This window comes from Ornithodoros turicata, chromosome 9, assembly GCF_037126465.1.
Source record: "Ornithodoros turicata isolate Travis chromosome 9, ASM3712646v1, whole genome shotgun sequence".
Taxonomy (NCBI): Eukaryota; Metazoa; Arthropoda; class Arachnida; order Ixodida; family Argasidae; genus Ornithodoros; species Ornithodoros turicata.
This window is the reverse complement of record NC_088209.1, coordinates 34,549,126-34,574,984: the sequence shown is the minus strand read 5'-3', so window position 1 is coordinate 34,574,984 and position 25,859 is coordinate 34,549,126. Positions and strand designations below refer to the sequence as shown.

The 25,859-nt window shown below is 43.1% G+C and overlaps 2 protein-coding genes across 2 annotated transcripts in view; one reads left to right on the top strand and one right to left on the bottom strand.

Moving 5' to 3' along the window:
- The window catches only part of LOC135368723 (E3 ubiquitin-protein ligase UBR4-like), a 62,559-nt gene extending 38,380 nt beyond the window's left edge, over positions 1 to 24,179 (bottom strand). The window contains exons 1-39 of the mRNA XM_064602190.1: positions 24,009 to 24,179; positions 23,085 to 23,182; positions 21,530 to 21,630; positions 21,284 to 21,422; positions 20,370 to 20,557; positions 20,071 to 20,252; positions 19,122 to 19,374; positions 18,814 to 18,873; positions 18,548 to 18,738; positions 17,341 to 17,602; positions 13,683 to 13,803; positions 13,402 to 13,616; positions 12,105 to 12,184; positions 11,903 to 11,985; positions 11,704 to 11,822; positions 11,474 to 11,566; positions 11,234 to 11,369; positions 10,984 to 11,107; positions 10,354 to 10,456; positions 10,006 to 10,153; positions 9,643 to 9,722; positions 9,442 to 9,579; positions 8,042 to 8,224; positions 7,254 to 7,376; positions 6,739 to 6,873; positions 6,558 to 6,649; positions 5,697 to 5,904; positions 5,120 to 5,201; positions 4,946 to 5,024; positions 4,002 to 4,092; positions 3,797 to 3,918; positions 2,968 to 3,071; positions 2,753 to 2,848; positions 2,064 to 2,197; positions 1,918 to 1,994; positions 1,383 to 1,571; positions 447 to 510; positions 254 to 336; positions 22 to 151 (exon numbers count right to left, since the gene is read on the bottom strand). Coding sequence (XP_064458260.1) covers positions 22 to 151; positions 254 to 336; positions 447 to 510; positions 1,383 to 1,571; positions 1,918 to 1,994; positions 2,064 to 2,197; positions 2,753 to 2,848; positions 2,968 to 3,071; positions 3,797 to 3,918; positions 4,002 to 4,092; positions 4,946 to 5,024; positions 5,120 to 5,201; positions 5,697 to 5,904; positions 6,558 to 6,649; positions 6,739 to 6,873; positions 7,254 to 7,376; positions 8,042 to 8,224; positions 9,442 to 9,579; positions 9,643 to 9,722; positions 10,006 to 10,153; positions 10,354 to 10,456; positions 10,984 to 11,107; positions 11,234 to 11,369; positions 11,474 to 11,566; positions 11,704 to 11,822; positions 11,903 to 11,985; positions 12,105 to 12,184; positions 13,402 to 13,616; positions 13,683 to 13,803; positions 17,341 to 17,602; positions 18,548 to 18,738; positions 18,814 to 18,873; positions 19,122 to 19,374; positions 20,071 to 20,252; positions 20,370 to 20,557; positions 21,284 to 21,422; positions 21,530 to 21,630; positions 23,085 to 23,182; positions 24,009 to 24,127 — 5,025 coding nt within the window. The 5' untranslated portion in view covers positions 24,128 to 24,179. The remainder of the gene's footprint in view (positions 1 to 21; positions 152 to 253; positions 337 to 446; positions 511 to 1,382; positions 1,572 to 1,917; positions 1,995 to 2,063; positions 2,198 to 2,752; positions 2,849 to 2,967; positions 3,072 to 3,796; positions 3,919 to 4,001; positions 4,093 to 4,945; positions 5,025 to 5,119; positions 5,202 to 5,696; positions 5,905 to 6,557; positions 6,650 to 6,738; positions 6,874 to 7,253; positions 7,377 to 8,041; positions 8,225 to 9,441; positions 9,580 to 9,642; positions 9,723 to 10,005; positions 10,154 to 10,353; positions 10,457 to 10,983; positions 11,108 to 11,233; positions 11,370 to 11,473; positions 11,567 to 11,703; positions 11,823 to 11,902; positions 11,986 to 12,104; positions 12,185 to 13,401; positions 13,617 to 13,682; positions 13,804 to 17,340; positions 17,603 to 18,547; positions 18,739 to 18,813; positions 18,874 to 19,121; positions 19,375 to 20,070; positions 20,253 to 20,369; positions 20,558 to 21,283; positions 21,423 to 21,529; positions 21,631 to 23,084; positions 23,183 to 24,008) is intronic.
- Positions 24,180 to 24,346: 167 nt separating this feature from the next.
- LOC135368726 (replication factor C subunit 2-like) lies at positions 24,347 to 25,621 on the top strand. Its single transcript, XM_064602196.1, has one exon. It carries the CDS (start codon positions 24,560 to 24,562, stop codon positions 25,565 to 25,567), a length of 1,008 nt encoding a protein of 335 aa, XP_064458266.1. The 5' UTR covers positions 24,347 to 24,559; the 3' UTR covers positions 25,568 to 25,621.
- Positions 25,622 to 25,859: the final 238 nt, after the last annotated feature.

Below are 25,859 nucleotides of genomic sequence, written 5' to 3'. Positions count from 1 at the left end.
AAATGAGCCCTGCGGACTCACCGAGTCTTCCCCTCCGGATTCTTCATCATCGGGACCCATCTCGTCTGCCCAATCCGAGTCGGCTTCGGGATGCTGGAGGTCACCGTCGCATGGGGGACTCACAGCGCCACTTCTGCCCTGGCTTGTTGAACTGTTGAGAATTGTGGGGTGCTTGTCATGTACAGGTACAGATGAAAAAAATAAAAATAAAAGTAGACAAAACAGAGACTGATAAATGTTGTTCCATGCGTACCGATCTGCCAGTAGTTTCAGAGCTCCAACGACGTCGGCAATGTATGACAGCAGGTGACACGTCGATTCCATGAGTGCCTGATGCTGCAAATCAATAAAATCAAAATAAAACAATCAATCAAATCAATGGTGTCACCACATGCACGTAATAAAGGAGGAGGGCACTCAGAAAAGGAAAAAGTACAGATTCTGACCTTTCCTTCAACAGCATTTTCTTCAAGCTTTTCGAGGACATCCTTTATGGCAATGCAGCCAATGCTGGAAAGGCATTGCGAGTATTAAATACGGGGCATTCATACTTTACGTTGGAAGGACAGAAGAAATGCCTGCCGCTGCATGAACAAGAACACAGTAAGTAACTGTAGTGTCAGTTCATGCCAGTGCTGCCCAGTCAAAGCACTGAAGAGATAGAAGTTACCCAGAGCGATGAAGAGACTAATCGCGGGAAGCGGGGCGTATAATACTCTATAATATAATACAATAGATCTCAAAGGTAGAAGAACATGAACACTGGATCTTGTTACTCAGAAAAAAAAAAGCGTTGTGGCACTGTAACAAACTTTACTTGATATCTATCAATATTTTTACACAGCATCATTTACTGCGCTCAAGATCTTCGCCATGTCCATTTCCTTTTCAGATCCCTCAAATAAATAAATGCAGATACAATATCCAAAATTAGCCTTGATCACCAAATAGCCAAAATAGGCCTTGTAGGTTAGTAGTATAAATAAATAAATAAACAAGCCTGTACACTTCACACTTGGGATATTCCACTAACACTCTGTCCTTGTTCAGTGCAGAATTTTTTTAGTGTTTGGCAGTCAATCAGCACACACATGAAACAGTTCAAGTAAATAGCCACCAGATTCAGGAACAATGCCTTATCAGCAGCAGTGACTCATGTGTCTCTATCTCGTGGCTGTGGAATACAGAAGGAAAGGCTGGCACATAATTGTAAGGCTGCGCATAAGTGGGACAAAGTCAATCTTTCCTCGAGGTGAGAGAGACTTAAGAGAGATCAACTTGAGATCAACTTAACTACAAACACATTTTCAAACGCAAAAGAAAAAATACTACAAGACCGGGCTAAAAAAAAGAAATTATAATTAAAAAAAATATGTACTAACCTTTTCTCAAGCCACTCTGTTGCAGCCACAAACAGCTGCAGGTGTCCCTTTCCAGATCCAGCAGCAGCTAACGTTGCCATGACACCCATCATGTCCCAGAAGTCCAGCCCATCGGACTCCCAGGGGATGCGTGAACCCAGTGCAATGAGAGCTTTCATGAAAGCTTGAGCAACTTCAGTTGACAGCTCGCTAAAAGCAAGTAGCGTCACAGCTTGTGATGTTCAGCAACAGCAATCAGCAACAGTTTTTTGTAAATCACATTTCTTTAGCTGTTGTTTCTATAAATTATAGAAACAACAACAATAATGTAGCCATTGTAAACATTGTAAGAGTGTTTCCACAGGGAGACAGATAATGCATATGTGAAAAAGGAAGTAGGAAAGCTAATGAAATGGTTTCCTGAAATTTCTGTCATCAGGATTTTACTGCTTTCCATAATATATATACAGACGCATGCATTCTGTCATTATACCTGCAACCACACTTATGTATAAACACATTGGGAAAAAGAAAAAAAAAAGTATGAAAGGAGTACCTGTTGTCTTTTACAATATAGGAGGTAAGATTTTGTAGCAGCAGCCTGTTTTCCTGTATGTTGCCAGCCTCATCGTTCTGTAGGAAGGCACATTAAGGCGTCATATTGTGAGAAGTCAAATCTTAAAAAGATCAGCTGTCTCTTACCTGCTGTCCCTTTCCAACGACCACCTTGGTAAGCCAGCCTTCTAGGGCTTCTGTATCCAACTCTTTCAGCTTGGACATTTTGCTCAAACTCACGTTGAGTTTCTCCAGGATGGCATCTCCAGGATTTTTTTCAACTGCACCCACAAAGTAAATGCATGACCCAATCACTATGCGGTTGAAGATAACCACAAACATTACAGGTGCAAACACAGGGAAAGAAACGAGTTAAACCCTAAAACTTCAGGCTCTAATTATGTATAGGGCCCGACTTTTTTGGGTTTTATTTTTGGCCAAATTCGGGGGGTAAATATCGGGTGATATTTTTAATTTGAAAATTCGGGTGTATTCGGGTTAAATCCCGTTACGGCATATACTGTCATCAGGAATTCGGGTGTATTCGGGTGATTTTTTTTTTGTTTCATAAAAATTTGTCTTAAAATGGAACTAATGTTTAGCAATGTTATCAAACTTTATTTTAATGCACGCTTATGAGTGTGCCACGCGACCCGGATGTTTTCGGGTAGATTCAGGTTAAACCCAAATTTTACAGATTTCGTTTGGGGGGTAAATATCGGGCGGATACGGGTTTAACCCTAAAAAGTCAGGCCCTAATTATGTAGTGTGTCTATTCTAGGTTGATAAATTGTAAAAAAAAGGAGCACTGATACACAATGACACGAAAAACTCACTTTGCATGAAGAGCTTGCTGAAGAATTTAAGGACTCGTGTCCCGTACGCCGGGCTCAGGTTTCCATGCACAGCAGACAGCAAGAGGTCCCAGATATCTAAACAGGGGGAAGAGACTCTATGCTATCGTCTTCGGAATAGAAACAACGGCAACCTTGCCAGACTTTTTTTTTGCAAAAAAAAAAAAAGACGTCGAAAGCGAAGAATGTTTGTTCACCTCTCTCCGCAAAGAATTTTTCCAGGGCCTTTTTGCCCGGCTGTTTGTCGAGGAGACCTTCCATGAACTTCAGGCATTCCAGTAGCATGTTTTCGTCTATCCCGCTGCAGGGAGAAGACAAATATACCATATCACCACAACTCCTCCATCATACGTAGAGCCTGAAGTTTTAGGGTTTAATGCGATTCTTCCCGGAATTTGCACCCCGAATTGAAGGTTTCCTCTTTAGGGTGAAACCAGAGTTTTACCCGGCAAATTGCCCCCACTGAGACGTCTGTAGGAATGCACACCAACTTGTTTGGCAGCAAACGCAGTTACATCACCATTTGTACCAAACCAGTTCAGTTAGTTTGGGTAACTGATAAAGATTTCTTCCCAAATTTAGCGTACTGAAAGTTTTTCCACCCGAATTTGCATGAATTTAGAGCACGTTTATTTACCCGATTTTTACTCCCTGAATTTAGAAAAAAATATTTCCCAAATCACCTTCAGGCTCTAATCATACGTAGGACCTTGTGTTTTAGCGTTAAACCCTGCAGAACCCGTTTCTACATGGTTTCCTCCCCATGCTTTACGCCTTTCCCACGCTTAGAGACAAGCTGTCATACTGTATTGATCCAAAACACTCCATCAAATTCCAATAGCTACAAAGTGTGTTCTCAGCACCTCAGCATCACATCCTGTCTGTTTGACCCAACCAATGGATAAACTTCACTTGCAAGCATCAACAGGAAACTATGGAAACTAGCTAAGGTAGTGCGCTGATGCGCAGCATTGCCTTCTAGACGCTCTAGGAACCAAGCGCGTTCCACTAATTTTGATCACTCACCTCTCCTGTTTGGAGTAGCCTATAAGCAGGTCATACGCATGCTTCAACATCTCTTCATATATGTGCTGCGAAAATTCATCAGTGTCTGGAGAGCCAATGCTACCTTCAAGTGCCAGCGTCACCTGCAGCATGTTTCGTACAAGTTTTACACAAAGAAATTGTGAACTGAAAATTAAATGATGAGCTTAAGATTGCAGAAACTTACGAAGTCAGCCAACGACTCTGTCGTGGCATCCAGCAGCAGTGGCAGCATGGTACTGACCAGGTCTGTGGCAAATTTCTCTTCAGAAGACCACCTATCATGCAAGAAGAAGCATGTGGAAAAATTATTTGCTTCGATGTCAGTTCAAGCCTAAAAGCTGACCGCTCCCATAAGTCTATTCTAATGTCATGAACAGTGCCTTCAGGAGAGATATTTTCAAGCTAGATAGACTTTCAACAGAGGATCACACCAAAGAAAAAGGGCTAAAACTGAGCTAGGCAGAAAGAGAACAAAGACAGTGTGATTAGAGCCTGAAGTTTTCGGGAAATATTTTTTTCTAAAAATCGGGGGGTAAAAATCGGGTAAATAGACATGTGCACTAAATTCATTATGCAAGTAAATTAACTAAATAAAATTAAATAAATATTTAATTAAATTTTATTTAATAAATAATTCGTTCGCATTAAATAAATAAATGCAAATTCGTATGCTTAATTCGGGGAGAAATCGGGCTCAGTTGCTCAAATTAACTGTAGTGGTTTGGTACAAACACTGATGCAACTGCATTTGCTGCCCAACAAGTAAGTGCGTTCCTACAGACATCCCAGTGGGGGGAATGTGCCGGGTAAAAAATCGGGCTTCACCCTAAAGAGTCTACCTTCAATTCAGGGTGCAAATTCGGGGAAGAATCGGGTAAAACCCGAAAACTTCAGGCTCTATAAACATGATGCAACCACATATTCAATACATTCATATATTATATATTCAATATATTTTCATTCATATTCATATTCAATATATTCATATTCATTACACGGATATAAGAGTGCAGAGTTTCTGAAACCCTCTCGTTAAAACCCACTGCATGACTTGGGTGTTACACATTTACGACAGATAATAAATTTTCATGCAGGAATGCAGGATTAAGGAACCAAAGTAGGACTTACAGGAAGACGTCACGTGCAAAGCGGACGATGCACTGCAGGATTCTTTTGAGACTCGGATTGATGGAAAATGTAGTATTTGCTATACAGAGATAAAAGTAATAAATTAAAAGTGCGGACCTTAACAGTCAAGGGTATTCCCTACTGCTATGCACGATTTCGTAAGAGAACACGTACATGACAAAGGCGCAAAGTGTGATGATTGCACTGAGGCAATGAAGCTCTCAGAAGGCAGGTTGTCATTGGCAAAGTCAGTCCTCTGAAAAATGAAAGAAGACGCTGTCATGCATCAGGGCAACAAATGACGTTGTTCGATGAGTGGCATAGGTGCAATCATCCAATTTCACCTTAACAATCGTTTCAGTTCAATCACCCGAATCGTTTCGAACTACATCATTTTAAGGGATGTGCCGTAGTGGGCTCACAATAGCGCTCATCATTATTTTAATAATATTAGTGCTCATAATTAGCACTCATAATTCTTTCAGTGCACCACCGCCATTCTCCATCCATTTCTCATTTGTCCTCTCCATTGATTGCATTAATGTGTGTATGTGGTATACTTATTTAGAGCCAATCACACTTCATCAGTGAAGGGCGAATGGCTCAATCAAATTGACATGCAATGGCACTTTTTTCTCAACATTCGTATTCATCTTGTACTAGAGAAAGGTTGCTGTTTGAGCAGCTTGAAAGATGCACGGTTTTCTCTCTTTTTTTTAAAGGACTGGTATGAAAGGTTACAAACACTAACCCAAGAGCAGACGTTCACAGTGATTGCCGTCCACGCATCAAGTATGGATTCCAGCTGTGGTGGCAAGAGAGACACGACGGTAGTGGCCGTCACTGTCACCTGCGCACTGCGTCTGGACGTCATGCGCAGTACAGTGTCAAGAGCCTTCAGCGTCGTGGGTGACCAAGGAGTCGAGCACAGTTCTGATGCCTGGTGAAGGATGCTCCAGCTAGAAAATGAATGTAAAGTGAATTAGAAGATCCTCACTGACCAATATGCTCTTGGTTTCGATGCCATGCCAGTATGTTATCAATGTACAGGCTTCTGTTGTTATGGGCATTAATCAGTCTCCCATATGAAGTGTGTTCGAGGTGCTCATAAGAAAACGCTCGAGGCACCCAAACACAAGGTCAAGGCAGCAGAATAAATGTTTCATTACTCATAAATCTTATAGAGACATGTTTATCTGTCATCACCATTAAACTCTGTGACAATCATGTACTTTTATTCGCGTGCATTTGTCCCCCACCAATCTGTGGCTTTTTCGACGACTGTCCAAATAATTTCTTGACACGTTAGAGCAAACACCCCGTATTGATTATGTGTATCGATTACTTTCCCGTATATCCTGTATATCTTGTATAAGCCTAGCTGTATACTAGCGTCAGACTGATTACTTTTCATCACGTTCAGCAAACATTGAGCATTCAATTTTTTCCCACGATTTTTTTATTATTATTATTTGTGGTGGGATGCACCACAAAAATACAATCTGGGAGCGCGGCATGTGCCGTGGAATGATTCAAGAGGGTAGTCTAGCAACTGGAGATTTTGGCAAAGACTTATTGTGCTGCAAGCATTAACAAAACCGTTATCACGTACTGAATAAGTGTGCTGTAGAGTCGTACAAGCTGGAGTAAGATGGGAAAAATTTCCCGGGATAGGTCTTTCACTTCCCTGCTTGGATTTTCGTTCTGCAAAGAAACACAGTTGGTCAATCATATTTTGTGTCATACGAATATTCAGCTGCGGCGCAGTGGCTCTCAGTACTAGACGCACTCACAGATGGTTTGAGCAGACATTCATCCAGTGACACCTGGACTTTGGCGATGAGTGCTTCCAGGACAAACAAATCCATCATGCGAGGAAGTCTGTCCTTTGCCACGACACCAGAGAGGTCCTCGGGGCCTTGAGCCAGCTGCGTACAACAGAGTTACCAGCAAGCGCATCAGAATGAAAGCTACATTTAAACGTCCTAAAATTTGTGCAGTAGTGCGGTTCCGCAACGACTGAAATTATGGTCAACAGAAGATAAAGAAAGCCTCGAAAATCATGCAGTCATTTCGCATTGAATTGCTTCTTCCAGTGTGCATATGTGCTTGCCAGGTAATATGGTGGCGACCACATTGTGTATTCACAGAAGAAGATTTGCTTGTCTTCTCAAGAATCAAGTGCACATTCTACGGAGCATATCCGCCTATCGAGGATTTTAATCTACTAACGTTGTTATTTTTTCAGATCATGTGGGGCTGAGCACAAGCGAGCTACTCAATGTACCAGAAGACAAGTGGTACTCACCTGTTTGCTCACAAGTTGCTTGAACATTCGTACGTCAAACAGCAGCTGTCCCGCATTTTTTGATACCTGATGCAAAAGGGACTCTGCCTTGTGTGTGATGAGGCCCTGTTTTACCAGGCAGTCCTAAAGATATGCATGACAAATCTCAGTTACATAATATGACAAGGTTGTTCATATTACTGTTCACCACAACTGCAACAGCACCTGCTAATAGCAACTACCCCTCAACAGTGGTGTGATAAGTTATGAAACTTTGGTCTCTTACACAGAGAATGAAATCCTTTTTAAACATTTGCAAGCAAAATTACTAAACACAAAATTGAAGGCAATGCAGAGTTGCTATGCCTGCTTTTATATTTCTACTTTAGTTCAATGCAACTTTCTGTTGTAGTCTTGTATCCACTGAGACTGTGGACCCATTTTGTATATTCACAGACTGTAAGAAGTTGCTTCTCTGAACCAGGAAAAGTAATGGTACAACACAGCCGTCATCTTGTTGCATATACTCCAACACTCACTAACAACATCGCTTCAGTCACTTCAGCCAGATGAATCAACCATCTGTTAGCCAATCATCTGCCAACCGACACACAGGGACATTCTCATCACAGGGCCAAGCAATGCTACCAATTCAGTGAATTCAAATCCCAAAACACATGTAACATAAATTCTGTGCACTCTCGTTAAGAAGCGATTTGTATTTATTTTGCCCAAAAAGAAATGTTTACTTTTAGCGCACAAGTAATATGTACAGGGTAGGAAAGTGCATAGAGGATGAACAAACATACCCGTATCCACACAAAGAAGCTCTGATCGCCGATTCTGGAAACCCACAGAATAGCATGAAGAATGTGAGGCAAGTCGAGCATAGCATTGCCTGTTGCCAATTCCTCTATGGATAGTACAGATGGAGGAAGGGTCAGCAACAGCCTCCACACTGCCCCAAAGCAGAACTGTACGGCCGATGTGCCCTGCACACGTACACAGAAATTGTATTCTGTCCACAGACCCAAAACTGCTGTGAGCATCAAATGACCATCCGTTTCATTATACCATGTTGTGTGTGTGTGTGCATCCGTTGAACGAGATTTTTGTCGCGTCAACCCCCAATGCTCCCGCAGTATTGCTGTTATGGCACCAACAGTTGAATTGTGAGACGTGAGATGCAGCAATTCTCTTGCGATTGGAAGCTCAGCACATCATAAGTAGAGCCTGAAGTTTTAGGGTTTTACCCGATTCTCCCCCAAATTTGCTCCCGAATTGAAGGTTCACTCTTTAGGGTGAAACCAGATTTTTATCCGGCAAATTGCCCTGACTGAGACGTCTGTAGGAATGGACACTAGCCTGTTTGGCAACGGACACAGTTACATCACCATTTGTACCGAACCAGTTTGAGTAACTGAGCCCGATTTCTCCCCGAATTTAGCGTGCTGGAAGTTTTCCCACCCGAATTTGCATGAATTTAGAGCACATGTTTATTTACCAGATTTTTACTCCCCGAATTTAGAAAAAAATATTTCCCGAAAACTTCAGGCTCTAATCATAAGCCACACATAATGAACACACATTAAGACATTTTATTGTACAAATGCCCTTGCATTACTGCTGGTGAAGTGCACAGTTTGGAAACAAGGGAACATATAGGCATCAACTGGGCAGGACACGTGCACCTTAGCACCTAATAAGACATCATGGTATTATGAATTTATGACATAACAAAAACCAGGCACCAATGGGCAAAACATGTTTTACAAGTGAACAGATAAACTGCATACAGTAAAACCTCTATACTCAGTGAGAACTTAAGTCCTACAACGAGGGACCGCCCACTCATCCGTGGAAGGCTCCTGCGATTGGCTACCAGCCTTTGCACGATGCCCCCGCTTCGCGATGTAGCGCCGGCTCTCTCTCTCTCCCCCAGTCCCAACTTGGCCGCGCCGCACTACATTTGCGCGCACGGAGCGATTCTTGTGTGGGGGCGGGGTCAAGTGTATGATTTATGTTGTCATTGACTACACATAGTGAACCTACATCTAGCAAAGATATAGATGTAGTAAAGTAAACACGAAACCCCTTGTTTTTAAACTCCAACAACAGACTAGTGATAGCGAAGCTTTTTGGCAGTCTGACCAACTTCACTATAGAGGTTCTATAGATATAGAGGTTCTACAAGAAGAACATCTTTTACCAAGTATGACAGCTTTCCGCCTTCCACTGTCCGTCCAACGGCATCACACTGTGCTCCGATCCACAGGAGAGATAGTACAGCTGAATACAATTCCGAGTAGCTTAACGTGTCCGGTGTGGCCAACATAAAACTGCATGCCTGAAATGGGCGAAAGTAAAGGAATTTCTAGGCCCGACACGTTGTAGCTTTGCCAGCACTTACAAATCCATCCAGCTTCGGGACATCCTGTGTGCCGCTTTCGACGGTCATCAAGTAGTAAAATCGTGGCTTCATTTGAGCGCCTGTAAACAATATTGCGTGAAAAGTCCTAGTTATCCTTCACATCCGTAACTCGACAGAGCATCTTCTGAAATTCCAAATACTTTATACAGGGAGCATTGCAGGGCTATCCCCAGGACAAACACGTCATCATGACTACATTTGATTGTGGAATGCACGTGAAGGGGGGGGGGGGGGGGGGGGATTGTGTCGTGAAGCTCTCGGTGGATCTGCATGAACCAGCATCCTTTTTATGATCCCCAATTTAAACATCCGACTCTACTCAAGCATGGGCAGCCAACATACCTTGTGACATGTCACTCATGAAATTTTTTGTGAAGTTCTCCTCAACCTCCTTGCAGGGAACAAACAGCTTGCCATGCTGCTTCGAGTTCTCATTGTCCAAGTTGTTTGACGATGCAGCGCCATGAACGGTGAAAAGGTTCACTTGTACCTGAATCAAGGAAGCCCAACCAATGAACAGAGAGAGAGAGAGAGTTGCGAGAGCTATTACGTCTCACTCACAGTAATATTTCACTACAAGCCAATGTAATATATGTGTATTTCCTATAAATCATTTCAAAGTCTAAACAATTACTTCCACAGTATTCTCAGACACTGTCTGCAATTCCTAGAACTGTTAAAGTGACTCACCTGCTCCACCAGTGCAGCAGGAGCCTCGTAAAGATTTTTTATTATGTACTCAAACATGTGAAGCATCCTTGCTATGTACACAATATGGATGTCCTTCAGGGGTCTGTGGGACAAAAGATTGAGTATTTTGCAATAAATAAAACTGGAGAGCTCACATATAAAAAAATATATATATATTTGAAGTCCCAGTAATGAAAGAAAATACAGCATCCGAGCAAAATGAACGCCTTTGTATTTGTCTCTATGGTACGAAAGACTGGAACTGGTAAACTGGATGGTAAATGGTAAACTATGGTAAACTGGAACTTAAATTTTCCAAGGGCTCACATCCAGATCTAACAGGGAAAACAAGCTGTGGGAAATATCTCCAAGTACGGGCACTACCAACAAAAGCATGGTTGCCATTTTACAATCCAGCCAAGTTACACCAAATTACAAAATGACGCAGTTTCAATATTGTCCATGCTATACTTTGTTTGCGAAATTGACACACCTGGGAGCACCCACATGCGTCCAGCATATTGCGGAGCGAGAAAAAGCGCGATTCCAGCACAATTTAATGAAAAGCAGACGCCAAGTAAAGCCATGCCGCAGCACTGTCAAAGCGAAAACAGCAGAACGATGACTTACTCCTGCGCAGATGGCGCCACAGCCACAATGGTCTTGGCTATGTTGAGAAGAACCGCTTTCTTCTGCATCAAGGGCAGGCTGTAAAACAGAAACAGCAGCAACTGCACGTGCTCCACATTCAGATCTGCAAGACAGTCAGTGAACGTGTCAATGAGACGCAACAACGTTACAACATCGTTAGACAACAGCATTACAACATCGTTAGACAACAACGTTACAACATCGTTAGACAACAACGTTACAACATCACCTTCCACATCGTCCGCATGCACCGACAGGATAGCCTTTTCCATAGTGCCGAGCAGGAGCCGAAAGATCAGGACACAGGGCCCTTCGTGCTCCCCCCTTATCTCGTCCCTCTCCTTTTGCTGTCGCAACAGAAGCACCTAGGCAAAAAAAGCATAAAGCGCAGTAGTTGGATGTCCGGTCATTAATTAATCAATATGATCCTGTGCACGCTTGGAGGAAGCAGCAAACACTTATCATTTACCTGCGCTAAGATAGACAGGGTACGCCTGTAAATCTGCAGAGGCCACTCTTTTTGAATCCAGGGGTTAACGTTCAGGTGCGTTAACAGGCCATCCTTAAAAAGGATTATTAAGCATTACCTTATGAATATCGTACTGGTTGAAAACTTAACTGAACACTATACAAAACACACTTGCACACAACCCAATGGTACAAAACAATAACTAAAAAAGCATAAAAGAGCATCCCTACCTGATAGGTTTCGTTAAGCAGACCAGTAGCTAATATGTTATGCACAAAGCGAGCCAGGGCTTTGGAGAAGTCCTCGTAGAGCTGACCCAGTGTTGCCCCGAACAGTATGCTAATGGTGCCTGAAAGATGCGCATTAGTGAGCGTCGTGTTAGTCTTTGCTTTTACACTAGACAACAGAACGGAAAAGCAACTGATCTACCTGCTTCACTCCTGCATGTTTCACGGTCTAAGTCCTTGATGACACCAGCCAAGATGACCATTTGGGGCATGCTAATGCTTGACCTTGAAGAAAGTAGAGGCAGTCAAAGAGTGGGGTAAGTTTCATTTGCTCAAATATATATGCCAGATTTTTGTGAGTACTATGTACACACACATTAAAAAAAAAGGTGCTTCGAACTTACTTGAAATACGGCTGTGCACTTTCAAAATTTACCAGGTAAGCGTTGATGAAACTTAGCACCTTTGTTGCCAGTGCAATGTACTGAAAGAAGTTACAAACAGGGACCTAAAGTTAGCTTCTAAAACAACAGGTTTTGTACTCCTGTTTTCAGTGGTATGTTCCCATTTCAATTACACTGATGGCACTATAGCAATACACAGTCCTGAAACAATTTCTTGAAACTCTAGCTCTTCCCTTAAGAAATGGTAAAAGATATTGGACATTGGAATACATTGGAATAGTGCTTGGCTCGATGGTGTCAATAGAGTCATCCCAAAAACTAAGTTAACTACACACCACAGTAATCCTACCAAAATTCGAACAAGGAAGAAGCCATGGCACCTACGTTATAATTTTAAGAAATATAAGAAATATATGTGCACGTAACGTATAAGTAGGGCCTGACTTTTTCGGGTTTTATTTTTGGCCAAATTCGGGGGGTAAATATCGGGTGATATTTTTCATTTGAAAATTCGGGTGTATTCGGGTTAAATCCCGTTAACGGCATATTCTGTCGTCAGGAATTCGGGTGTATTCGAGTGATTTTTTTGTTGATTAAAAATTTGTCTTAACATGGAACTAATGTTTAGCAATGTTATCAAACTTTATTTTAATGCACGCTTATGAGTGTGCCGCGCGACCCGGATGTTTTCGGGTAGATTCGGGTTAAACCCAAATTTTACAGATTTCGTTCGGGGGGTAAATATCGGGCGGATACGGGTTTAACCCTAAAAAGTCAGGCCCTACGTATAAGTCATAGTGAAGGATGAAACAAAAGCACCCAGTTTCAGCCTTGAGCCTAAAGTAGTTGTGTAAAAAAATGGTGTATTTCATGGCCAGTCCATCCTGGCACTCCTTAAGCTTGTCCAACTGCAACATCATGTCAAAGGAGGTCAGAATTTTTGCTAATAATGTCTACTGGGAACTACCATTTGCAAATTTGTTGTTGTCCGTCTTACAGCTATTTCCTTAAGAACTGCGAAACCAAAATTACACACAAACACACTATTCCACAGGTTTTCCCGCCGATTTTAATCCAAGGGCCAGCTAGATTAATCCATGTGCCATGCAAACTTTATGGGGCATGGATTAATTTAGCTGGCACTTGGATTAAAATCGCCGGGAAAACCTGTAGTTACTGTATTCCAAAGTAATCAAAATGTAACTAAAAATACATGTAATTGAATCATCAAACTGTTTCATTCGGAGTGCGTGCACATTACGAACTCCTCTCCCCAGCCCCACTGTCCAAAACTCACCCCATGTGGTTCTCCTTTCTCCGGGATCATCACCGCTTTTCCTTCGGGCAATAAACAGCGGAAGCTTCCCTTGCCGTCTGCTCCGCCCTCGTTCACGTCTGCTCCCTGTTGCTGCGTACCACTCGGGGCCGGTGCCTGTTCCCGAGGCGCCAGCGTCTCCTCAAACCAGTGGCCGAGTATGGGCTCGCTGTCGTCGTCTGAGAAGAACAACGAGCCTTCCCATTTTTTAATCCCTAATAATCCCTAAATCCCTAAAACGGGACTATGAACATGAGAGGTACCTTCATCAGCACTGCTGTCGTCGGACGTGCTGAAGTCTTCTTCGTAGTAAGTGTTTGAGTCCGACGTGCTGAAGTTGTCTCCATCTGCAGGATGCTTTTGTATGCGTTTCAACATTCCAGCCTGCAAGGTGTCCGAGCCCATAAGTACAAGTCCCATTCATTCTAATGACAAGCATGTTGCAATGAATGATGCTGGACTAAATGACATCACAGCGCCATGTTACGTATGTTACGAGTAAATTCTAAAAGCGATGAAACCCCAGTGCAGGGGACACGAAAGACGAAACACACACGAAGCACGAAGGTTTTATCGCGTTTAAAATGTACCACCAAACAGCCCCCGTTGTCGTTCTTTTGCTGTACTAAGCAGACACCTGCTCAATAAATCAGTTTTTCTCAACGACTGCTGATGGACTCGCATGGGAAAAGTGCCATACAAAAAGTCACACAAAAATGTGTTCGATGACGTAATGGCTTAACCTGCACACATGCCGTCACATCTCGTCTTTCCTGCACATTATGTAATACTATCAGTGATGGCCAGTAGTTAACTACATGTAGTTAAACTACTAGTTAAACTACCTGATTGTAGTTAAAAAGTAGTTATCAACTACTTGCAGAAATGTAGTGGCAACTACTAGTTCAACTACTATTTTAAGTAGTTAACTACAGTAGTTAGGTTACTGAAGGCGCCAACTACTTCCGATTTTGCCGCAAGCTTTACGGCACGATTGTGCTTCCGGCTTTTGCCTTGAGCTACTTATTTGATGAGAACGGAGGTGCAGAGCAATTGTGTCGTGCATGTGTACTAAATCTTCACTTTTAATTAGAGGTGTGCTAATATTGAAAATTTCGAATACGAATCGAATACGAATATCTACAAAATTGTCCTTCGAATATCGAATCGAATTTCGAATATCACGTCATAGGATAACAGCTTCTAAGATTTAATTAAGTTAATTAAGCTCCGAAAACAAGCATCGTCACAGTTGTGTTCTGCTGATCCTTAGAAAAAAGTGCTAATGAGGAATATGTATTAATGTGTTGGCTTCGCCTAGGGCATACATGCTTATATGCACATGTACGGTAAAATTATTTTTACAGTGAAACAGTGTGCTGTTCTCATGAGGCAAGCTGAAAACCGCAAGAAAAAACTTTCATTTCAAAAATCTTTCATGAACAGAGAACACCTGTGTTGGCATTGTAAATTGCTGGTGAAACAGACAGAATGGAAGTAAAGAGCAATGACATGTTCAGAGTGGGATGATTTAGTGATGAGCACCTCAGAAGGAAAATGATGGTGGCAAGTGGTCTCTTCTTGCATTGACAATGCCTTCCGCATTTGTCGTGAAGGCGGGAAACTAATGGCGTAAAGGCGGGTTTCACTGCTCTCACGCGTGACGTCACGCGTGAGACCATCGTTACTGACGGTAATGCATAGTTTGGAATGGCCTCATGCATTATAGCGCAGTAAAACTGCAATCCTCGACGATATTGTATGGCTGTATTACGTGTGATTGTTTCCGCGACGTTCGTGTTCAGCGCTCCTTCCATTTCACGGCGGAAATCTGCGCGCGCCCCTCAAACTTTGTCGCGCCGACGGCGACGCGCGTGAGTCGCGAGCAAAATCGCTTCATGAAGGTCGAGTCGGGTTAAGGCTATATATGCGTCTTGCTATCATCTGTAACAACAGTTAGCGCAGTTTCAAATGACTGCAGCGTTACTGCATGTCGTCCTAGTTGGCGCTTTCATACGGTCGCAGAGCGCCGGAGTTGGAGAAACTATGTCGAAATATCAACACGTCCCACTCCTCGATTATCGCCATCATCGCACGCGACCATGATTCTATCATATGTCGCTGACAACCACAAATCGAAACCGAAAAAGACGTATTCGAGACGCAAATTTTGGCTGTGCATGCAATGGGACGCTGAACAGCGGTGTTCAGCCCAACGTCAACACAATTTCGGTATTTAATAACAGTAATTTCACCGAACTGTAGGCCTCATACGAATGTTCAGAGTTCGCTAGCAATCCACTAAAGCCGCAACAGTGCTGACGATGTATGAAACGTACCGCCATAGGCGCCGGCTGCGGGGGGCTTGGGGGCCTGATCCCCCCGGAACTTTTCCTAGGAGGGGCCAGGCCCCCTCCGGGAAGTCTACCCAGCTGACACTCAAGACGAAAGTTTCGAGGGATATCCTAAGAATCGATCGCGTGTTGCACGCGATTGATGATGAACATCCTGCAAAAGTTCGTCTCATAACGTCACAACACGGATTTCCTGATACCTTGCCCGACCTCTCTGTAAAAGGGGGGGGGGGGGGGGGGGGGGGCTTTGTGCCCCGGTCCCCTCTGGCAGATTGAAAACTCTCCGCCTATGCGTACCGCGGTCTCGGGTTTCGGTGGGGCGGACTCTAAAATGGCGTCCGCACACAGCTGCGTACTAGTTTCGGTTTCGGTTACCGAACGTATAGCGACGCATTCGTAAACGAGCGCGGAAGCTCAGCGCGTCGCTTTGCAGCTGTTCTACTATGCATGTTCGTCGCCGCAACGTACAAATTCCAGTGGGCAGCCCGCAACAGCTTCGGAATAAGCTGCTGTGATATGCGAAAAAAAAAAAATCGAATATTCAGACTTTTACGAATATTCGAAAACTTCGAATATCAAATTTTCGAATACGAATATGAATAGAATATCGCAAATATTCTATTCGTATTCGAAATTTCGAATATTCGCACAACTCTACTTTTAATGCTTGTCTAGTGAAGCCTCATATGCTGTGAAATAGTTCTGCAACTTAGTTTATCGCGTAGGCACAGAAAGAATCCCACCGCAAGCTTTGTATTTGACGATCGTAGCAATGGCTTGAGCCAAAGTTTATTATTGCATGTGATTCATATTTAGGTGTCCAAGAACACTGCAAGGGATTGGTGTTGGTGGACAACGTTAAGTAGTTATAGATGTAGTTAAACTACATTGCAGTAGTTAAAAAGTAGTTTTAACTACTTCCCTGAAAAGTAGTTGAACTACTAGTTAAACTACTCAATCACAAAGTAGTTAGTAGTTATAGTTAAACTACTGTAGAAGTAGTTAGTGGCCATCACTGAATACTATACGGGCGCAAGATGCGGGTTCTGTTGCAATAATGCACCAAACGAAGCAATTATCATCACTGGCATTGTGCCAACTAGATGTAAAAAGAATATTGTGCTCCATGTAATTTCTGCAAAGTTACCGTTTATAATTCTTGTGGTCAGGATGGAAAATGGATGCCTACTGCAAATGGTTGTGCCTAGAACCAGTGAAGGGAGACCCTAATGTTTTGGGGCTTACTGTGTTTTTTTTTCTTTTTTTTTAATACTAGCAGACAAAAATCAGTTCTTGCATTTCAGATGGACACAAGATGATGAGCGACTGAATGCAAAGTGCTTTGCACTAACCAGTCTCTGTACTGGTGGCTGAATCTACACTTTTGCAAGTTTGCTTTCGGGTTTACCACTATCGAGGTTCACCGTATGTGATGCAGGTGCTAACTGGGGGTAAAAATGAGTTTTATGAGGCTTTATAAGACTGGACAGAAAGAAATCCTCATGAAATGGAAGGAACTTGGCAGGCGTGGCAGAAGTTTGAGAAACAAATGCAGATGTTAGCTTACCTTCCTGTATAGTACCGAAATAAGGTCAAAAAGCAATGTGGTCAAGTTGAGCCCCACCAACGTAGAAATTCGCTTCGAAGCTGGATACGAAGAGGTGACGTTACGCAGAAATTCCACACACTGTTCCGCTGCGGCAGTGCCACTGTCATCCTTTTCGGCCTGCACCAGTCCCGGTTCAACACGCAGTTCTCCAAACAGTATGGTAAGTAGCGACAGCACATGATTGGCCAGCGCTACAGGCAGAACACCAAAACCCTGTTGTCTGCAATTATTACAGATTAAATAATGAATAATAAATACTGGCTGCACAACGAAGAGCATCATCAGTACAAACAATCTGGTAACCCCTATAACACGCGTGAGTGTCATTTTATTTATTTATTTATTGTTAATACGTTAAAAGCCCGAGGGCATTACATAACGGAGGTGGGCACACGGTAAGGATACAGAAAAAATTAAGAGGAAACAGAGTGAGAGATGGAGAAAACAAGACGTACAATATAGGATGGCTAGCATGGATAGGACATTTTTGGCAGTATGTGCAGAGAAAATGTCAAACAACAACAATGCCCCATGTACTGGCATATAAAGAGGAATTAATATAGAAATTTGTCAGAGCGTGTAGTGGGGGGAGCGGAGAGGAGGAAATCCAATGTAAAAGCTGACTTTTTTGGGGGGGAGCAATATTGTTCAGTTCATATGAACAACATTGAGATACTTTTACATCCTTTCATAACTTCTCACACAATATGACTGTAGGTAGATTTGTGAGCTATTATTACATCTCTAGTAGCTGACACTTTTTGAAATGGAATCACTGTGGACAACCTGTCATGTCATCATGTCACAGATATGGCATATGTGCCCTATTTTCATGGCCATTCCACTGGTAAATATCCATAGCACTTCATTGTCATCATTATTCTGCTGAGGTCATCATTGTATATCAGACCAGACAGCACCCTGTGGCACATCTAGTTTCTTTGTGGTTCATTTTCCATTTCGCAAAAGAATTGCCCCTTTCTCGGGTGAATTCACTTTCAATTCTGTTTTGAAGATATTTTTCACTGCAACATCAGCATATCAACAAATTCGACATCAATACAGCCGAATCAAGATGATATGATCATGATTGATCGTAATCCCAAAAAAGCAAACAATGACTGAACAAAGAACAGGCAACATTTCATGTCGAAATGGAGCTTACATTTTGGCAAAACTTTGCTTGATATTAGCAGACTGATCCCTTGCCCTTGTTGGGGTGTGATCAGGTGTGGTTCGGCTCCTGGGCATTCCACCTTCTCTGCAGGGCCTCTCCATAAAGCTGGTTGCATTAAGGACACCCTGTAGGCCACGAAGCAGTAGCCACGATGACAGAAGATGTAGATTTTGTACGACCTACATGCGGAGAAACGTACCGTGAGCGGACCACCAACAAGATGAACGTGAAATGTGTGTAGGTTGTCTGCTTACATGACCGCCAGCTCTCGAAGAGGAACGGAGTGTAGCAGCAATGGAGTTGTAAATGTCAAGCTGTAAATCAACAAGTTTTTTTATTAGCACAGCATACCGGGCAAGTTGGTTAAGATCTAACAGTATGTCAATAACATCATCTCAAGATCAGCGTGAACAACATGATCATGATCTCAACAACAGGATTTCGTCCTGCCTGCTGTTGTCTTTGTGTTTCATCTCAGTTGTAACCATGCTACGGTTGAATGTGTGACCTTGTGCCCACATTCTTAGCTCGTTTAATTGTGCATCTGAAAGAATATTCTTACACAGGCTTCGACAATGCGAACAGTCGACACGTCACCCTCGTCCTCCCTGTAAGGTATGAGGACACCCCCTTTGTTTGGGGGCTGCCCGGAGACACCCAAGAAGCTAGCCGCAGCCGCTACAGCCACTGACATGTGTACGCAGCCCAGTGCCAGTGTTACCAGACGTCGCACGCGGGACTCATTGAGGGGCTCGAGGACTGGGAGGCTCAGGGCCTTGCACACCAACGATATGTCTCCCAGCAATGTCTTGTTCCTGTAAGAGACATTTTGAGGCACTCAGCGCAGAGTTACGGACAAACGTGAGTGGGACCTGCCATTTACTTGGGGGGCATGCCTCGATTAAAGTAATATTATGACTGATGTTTCACATCCTGCCACAAAATGCTTAGAAGAGCCATATGTTCTGTCTTATACCAGGTCATCTCATGTAGTAAGACTTATGAAATACTAAATACTGGAATGTATTTGTTACGGCAAATTTAAGTCGCGAGACATTGCTACGAGCAACACTATCCGATATATATGGTAGCCACTGTTTGTTCCCTGCAGAATTTGGATATCCTATCAATGCTGTCAATGCATGAAGCCCTCATTCGGAGCAGCTCCCTTTAGATCGTGCCCTGCTTTATTAGAAGCAACCTTCGGTCCCCTTCAAGTCTCAATTGACAGGATTGCACTGTATTATCAAAATTCTGGTTAAATGATGCTACATATAATTTTCACAGGCAAATTCATTTCCTACAACGTGTGCACACCACATCACGGTTTGATATGTAACGCAAATCAATGCAGCAGTTCCAGGCTATGTTGTCGGATACCCCCGATGGGTGTCCAGCTGGTGTAACAAAAAAAAGGGGGGAAGGGGGGGCATGTGGGCATACAGCGAACAAAGTCTCCTCTAATTCATTTTGAAATTTACGCCCCGCCTCAGTAACGAATGACTACTCACGATCCACTTAGGACAAGACTGCTGGCCAAGCAGTCTGGCACGATGCCACCGCCACTGGCTAGGACATCTTCCATGTTGTCTGTAAACTGGACGAGAGAAGGGAGGGCGAGGCACATGTCCAGCAGAACATCTCCTCCGTGCTCCTGCTGTAGGCTTGACAGGTTCTTTGCCAGAAGAAAGTTCTACAAAAAAAATGTAGGGACAACATACATGAGCAGAAGATTGCCGACAGGAGAGCCCCTTCAGTGCATCCATTATTGCTTGGCATTGGCTTGGTTTGGCTTAAAACTGAGACTCACTTTAGCCTCCATGCCTGGATCTATGATGTGGCTAGAACTGAGGTTGGCACCCAGGTCCATGGACTCCGCCCCAGCATCCTGCTTCAGCTGCGGGGGAGCTTCGAGAAGTGACGTCATCAGTTGCTCTAGGATGACCGCGCTGGGGTCCAAACGCAGGTGACTCATCCCTTTGCCATCTTCTTTGTGCTCTAATATGAATCACATAATGATGGACATATTTAGATGGCCAATATTGCCAGTGAGTCTTTATTTGCTCATGCACCGAGAGACACTTGGTCGCAATACATTTCTAGAAACAAATGGTGTCTTTGAAGAGTTATGTTCCAAGACATACATGTAAAATTGTTCACGTAGTAAACGGAAGACATAGTTTTGGAACTTCAGATTATGTTATAATCGTTGACGATGATACTAAGAGCAAACAATGCCAATTTGTGAACGTCCCCCACACAAGAACGTGCCATGTATACATAATAAGACTTGACAATTCAGTTTCCACTGTATCGGACTTGCATGAGGTCTACAGAATACCCACATCAATGTTGCTTCACCGTAACTTCAAAGTGATATAATTCCCACTGCAATTTTTGCGAGAATCACAGGAGGCACCTGTCCTCCCATCCGACAAGACCCAAAGTCATTACATGCATCACTACATAAATCATCAATCCAACCATACTTATCAGATCTGTCTATACTTGAGTTATAAAGTATCGAGTTTAGAGTTATCCACATGGCACATCCTGAAGAACACCTTTAGGTGCACTAAAGCACATTGCACTAAAGGTGCAATATTCACACAACATGTGTAATACTCGGTCTCAAGAAACAAAGGATAGGAATTGCAGTGGGGGTCTCCCATCTAGGCATAAATACCACAAAACCTTCCACAGTCAAAGCAGCTAGCCGCTTACCTGCAGCTTCCAACTTGGGAAGCAGACCTGGGGGTACCTTAGCTGGTTTCAACACGTTCGTGAGGGCACCCAAGTCCACTTTGGACGGTGTGCCAGCATTGGCCATGCAAAGGTTTCCAATCAGGGCCATTATCAAGTCCTGAAGATGAAAACATACTGTCATACCTCATTTGCATATTCCATACAGGAGGAATATCCCCTTGTGTGTGAAACCTAACAGCAGAGTCCCCGAGGAAGAACAACTACCTGAAGGGGACAGGCGTTGCTGAAAGTTTTCAGCAGGCGAAGGAAGAACCGCAGTAGGATTCTGCATGCTTGTGCTGTACTTGCTATCTGACTTCTTGAGACTGAAATTTGCAAATATTAAACATATTATTTTACTTTATATTGCATGGGAGCAGGGGATACATCCTCCCACTTCAACAAAAAGTAGTTTTTTTATTTATTCCGCGTTAGTGCCGCGAAGGAACTGTGGCTATGGGTGGCATGCAGATGTGGACAGATGGAGAGAGGACAGCAATGAAGGAGTGGAGGGACGGGGGAGCTAGTACGCGTCCTGGGTCGACTTCAGGGGGAACTGTGCCGACATTAGAAAGTCTTCGGAAAACCCAGGGAAAACGTCAGACGGCGCAGTCGGTTGTGGGATTCGAATCCACCACCCTCCCAGTCTTCAGCACGACCTTGGCTACCACCAACGAGCGAGACGCCTTAACCCGCTCAGCCATGCCAACAACAACAACAACAAAAGTAGATGCGATTGACAAATTTCTCCAAAATTACTCTTCGTTGCGAGCGAAATTTTCACAGCTATGTATCGATAATACGTACGAAGAAAACTTTACTTCAGTTTTGAAACCGATTTGATGGTACAAAAAGGTACTTTTATACCAAGTCACAGGAATGAAGGTGATAATACTTGGTCTCATGTCAAATTCTGCAGCCAGACAATGTTAGCTTTTGCAAGCCCAGTTTTCTCACTTTCTATTATACACATTCTAATTATTTTTACTGCATGGTCATTTTCAGAATGCTGATATCATCACAGTAGCTGTACGACACGTACGTCCAAAAAACATTACTGTAGCGTAGTTGACATGTTCTTTATCTGTATCACGGTTTGACAGTTTCTATCAGAAGCTACTTTGCATGCTTTGTCCTGGAGATCCTGGTGAGTGCTTTGACAACATTTACCGAGGGTCCTTCAATTCTATATCTCCATTTTCACAACACTCATGATTCGTAAAAAATTTTGTCGGAGTGATGAAAGTTATTAGTTTCGTCACAGCTTGGGCTTGCACAACTCGCACAGTGGGCTAGCACAACTCAAGTCTTTGTGACACTACTGTAGCAGTCGTCGTGAACAGTGTGTGCATGGACAGCGAGAGCTTTTTGAGTAATTTGCAATCGATAAAAACTCTTGGAACATGATGTAATGAAACACACACCGACGGGCAATAGAGAATGAGCATTTCACTTGTTGAAAATTTATTTAATTTATTATTTATTTTACAATGACCCTCAAGCAGCCACAAGAAGGAATCAGACAGCATTTTGGGAGATCAGATTTAATGACACTGTGACATTGATTCACTGGCATGTCAGATCACTATGTCAATGTGCATCATGCACATTGACATTGGGCACCCAGGTTTTTTTCTGTTAAAGTCCCACCTCTGCATGCCTTAGTTCCTGTAGCCCCAGTCACTTGGCGGTTACAAGTAAGAGACAGCTTATAATGTCATTCCGCAGTCAACAGGAGGAAGCCAAATAATGCTGAAAATCTACAATGCGCAGGACTCACAAGAAGCAGCATTGGAACTGATGATGTGAGCGCTGAGGCCAGCAAAACTGATGCAAAATTCCTGGTACTCTTCGTCATCAGAAGCCAGTACATTTTCACTGAAAAGAGGGGTCAGGAGTGTCACTAGTGATCAAATGGAGCACTGTTGGGTGCCCTAAAAGTAATATTTATTCAGGGAGAGCTCAATTTGACTCTGCTTAAGAAAAAAGAAAAAAAAACTTGGAGACGTTCTGGTTAAGAAGACATGTTGTGCTTGAGTCAAGCACCAGTCCAGTTATTTATTATTCACAACTTTCCTCATTCATGCATAGTTTCCATTTCAAGTTGTTGATTTTATGAGATAAAGAGTTAAGATATACCTACATCGAAGAGGCATAATAGTAAAGTGTGTGTACACATAGGCTGTGTGTATGGGGGGACAAAAATATTTACAATAAGATAAAAGAAAACACTTCTTAGAAGCACACGAAACCAGCACACACCCTTACAAAGTTTTGCAGCTGATTTGAAACGCGCCGACCTGCACCTAAAAATACACGGTGACGCAATCTGCTGAGCGTGAAATCTATCACTATGGTTATTGCTATCTTACTGTTTTTCACCACAGCTAATTTCCGTGCGCTAATATCAAGCTATGTTATAATGACGAGTCAGTGGTTGTCATTTTTTTAACATTTACTTTGTGGTGTTCGTTGTCTTTGTCCGACAGAGACACTGCCTGAATTCCACGCGTCGCACCAGTGCTTCGTCTCAGATTACGGGAACGTCAGTTGTTACTAAATGTAGCCTATTCGAAGTTCATACTCCCTGTTGGGTTGCGCTCATCGAAGAGCCTCACTGAAGTTGCTGCATCACCTGAGTCCGCTTCCTGACGCACCTTGCTTGTATCAAACACCTCAACACAGTATATTAACTTGTGCCTACCTTTGAATGACGGCCTTTACTAGAAGTTGTAAGTCTGACTTTGTGGGAGTGCACTGAGTAGAAGTCAAGAGAGAAATTGTGTACGGGAACCAATCTGGGCCCGACGATGCGGACGCCATTTTCCCGGCTCACTACTCGATGCGCTGGTCGCGTTTTATTTGCTGTGAGCGAGATTACAGAGGTAACAAAAAAAAAAAAAAAAGCAAACACGTTGAATTTTATTTTACCCACGTGAAATGCACGCTGTCTAATATTATCAAAAATTAGAAAGATAAACAGCTGAAGTAAGCCAAGTAAGCGTTGTATCCATGGTTGTATCTTGTATCCAGTTGCATCATTTGTAATTTTGTAATGTAAACCTATTCTCGTTACCACCACGCCTCTTTTGTTTACGGATTCATTTGGATATTTTCGACTTTGATTAGCCACTACGAGACGAAGCTTTTTTTCTGGCGGGGTTTCTGTTGTTTTCGTCGTGTTTCAGCTATTCCAACTGTCTACCGTGTATTCGTTATTCTCCGCTTGTTCCTTGACAATTAGTTCGTGCAAATATGACAGAACTGATGGAAGTTGACCCTCAGCACGGGACAAAAGACTGCGTGCCGTGGGTGGAGAAATACCGTCCCGTGTTATTCAATGACATTGTCGGCAATGAGGAAACCATCGCCCGCCTTGAAGTTTTCTCCCGCGAAGGAAACATGCCGAACGTTATACTTTCTGGTCCTCCTGGGGTGGGCAAGACTACAACCATACTGTGCTTGGCACGGATACTACTGGGTCCATCGTTCCGTGAAGCCGTGCTCGAGCTGAATGCCTCAAACGATCGTGGTATCGACGTCGTTCGCAACAAAATCAAGATGTTTGCCCAAAAAAAGGTGACACTGCCGCCAGGAAAACACAAAATAATCATACTGGACGAAGCAGACAGTATGACAGAAGGCGCGCAGCAGGCACTGCGACGTACTATGGAAATATACTCCAAAACAACAAGGTTTGCACTTGCTTGTAACACTTCCGACAAAATAATTGAACCGATCCAATCGCGCTGCGCCGTCGTGCGATTCAGCAAGCTTTCGGACGCGCAAGTCCTCACAAAATTGATTGACATCTGCAAGAAAGAAGACGTGAGCCACGCAGAAGGAGGATTAGAAGCGCTCGTCTTCACAGCCCAAGGGGACATGAGACAAGCCATCAACAACTTGCAGTCCACTTTCGTCGGGTTCGGTCACGTCAATAGCGATAACGTTTTCAAAGTGTGCGACGAACCTCACCCTTTGCTTATCAAAGATATGATCCAGCATTGTGCTGATGGAGAACTTGATAAGGCCTATAAGATTATGCTTCACTTGTGGAAGCTTGGTTATGCGTCGGAAGATATTATCAGCAACGTCTTCAGAGTATGCAAGACCCATTCTATTCCAGAGTATCTCAAGCTGGAATTCATCAAGGAAATTGGTTACACGCAGATGCGGATCCTTCAGGGTGTGCAGTCCCTTCTGCAGATGGCTGGACTGTTATCACGACTTTGTATGAAATCAAAAACTGTTAAACCCTGCTGAAAGTTCGTTGCTTTGGTGTCTCAAATGTGAATGAAGTAAACATTACATTACTGACTCAAATGTCTTTGTGGCATCTGTGGCATGCTCTAAAAAGCACTTATATTTGCATTATTTTTTAATACGCCTGTACTTCTCAGAAGTCCACGTACAGCATTTTCGTTATGTTTACAAGCAAGTCAAACATTGCTTTGTATGTTGTAGTTTGAGTCTTTACAGATGCAGGTGACAAACTGATATTTTGATTCAATTCAATTCAGTTCATTGGCTAAAACTTGAGCGTGGTTTGTGCGAA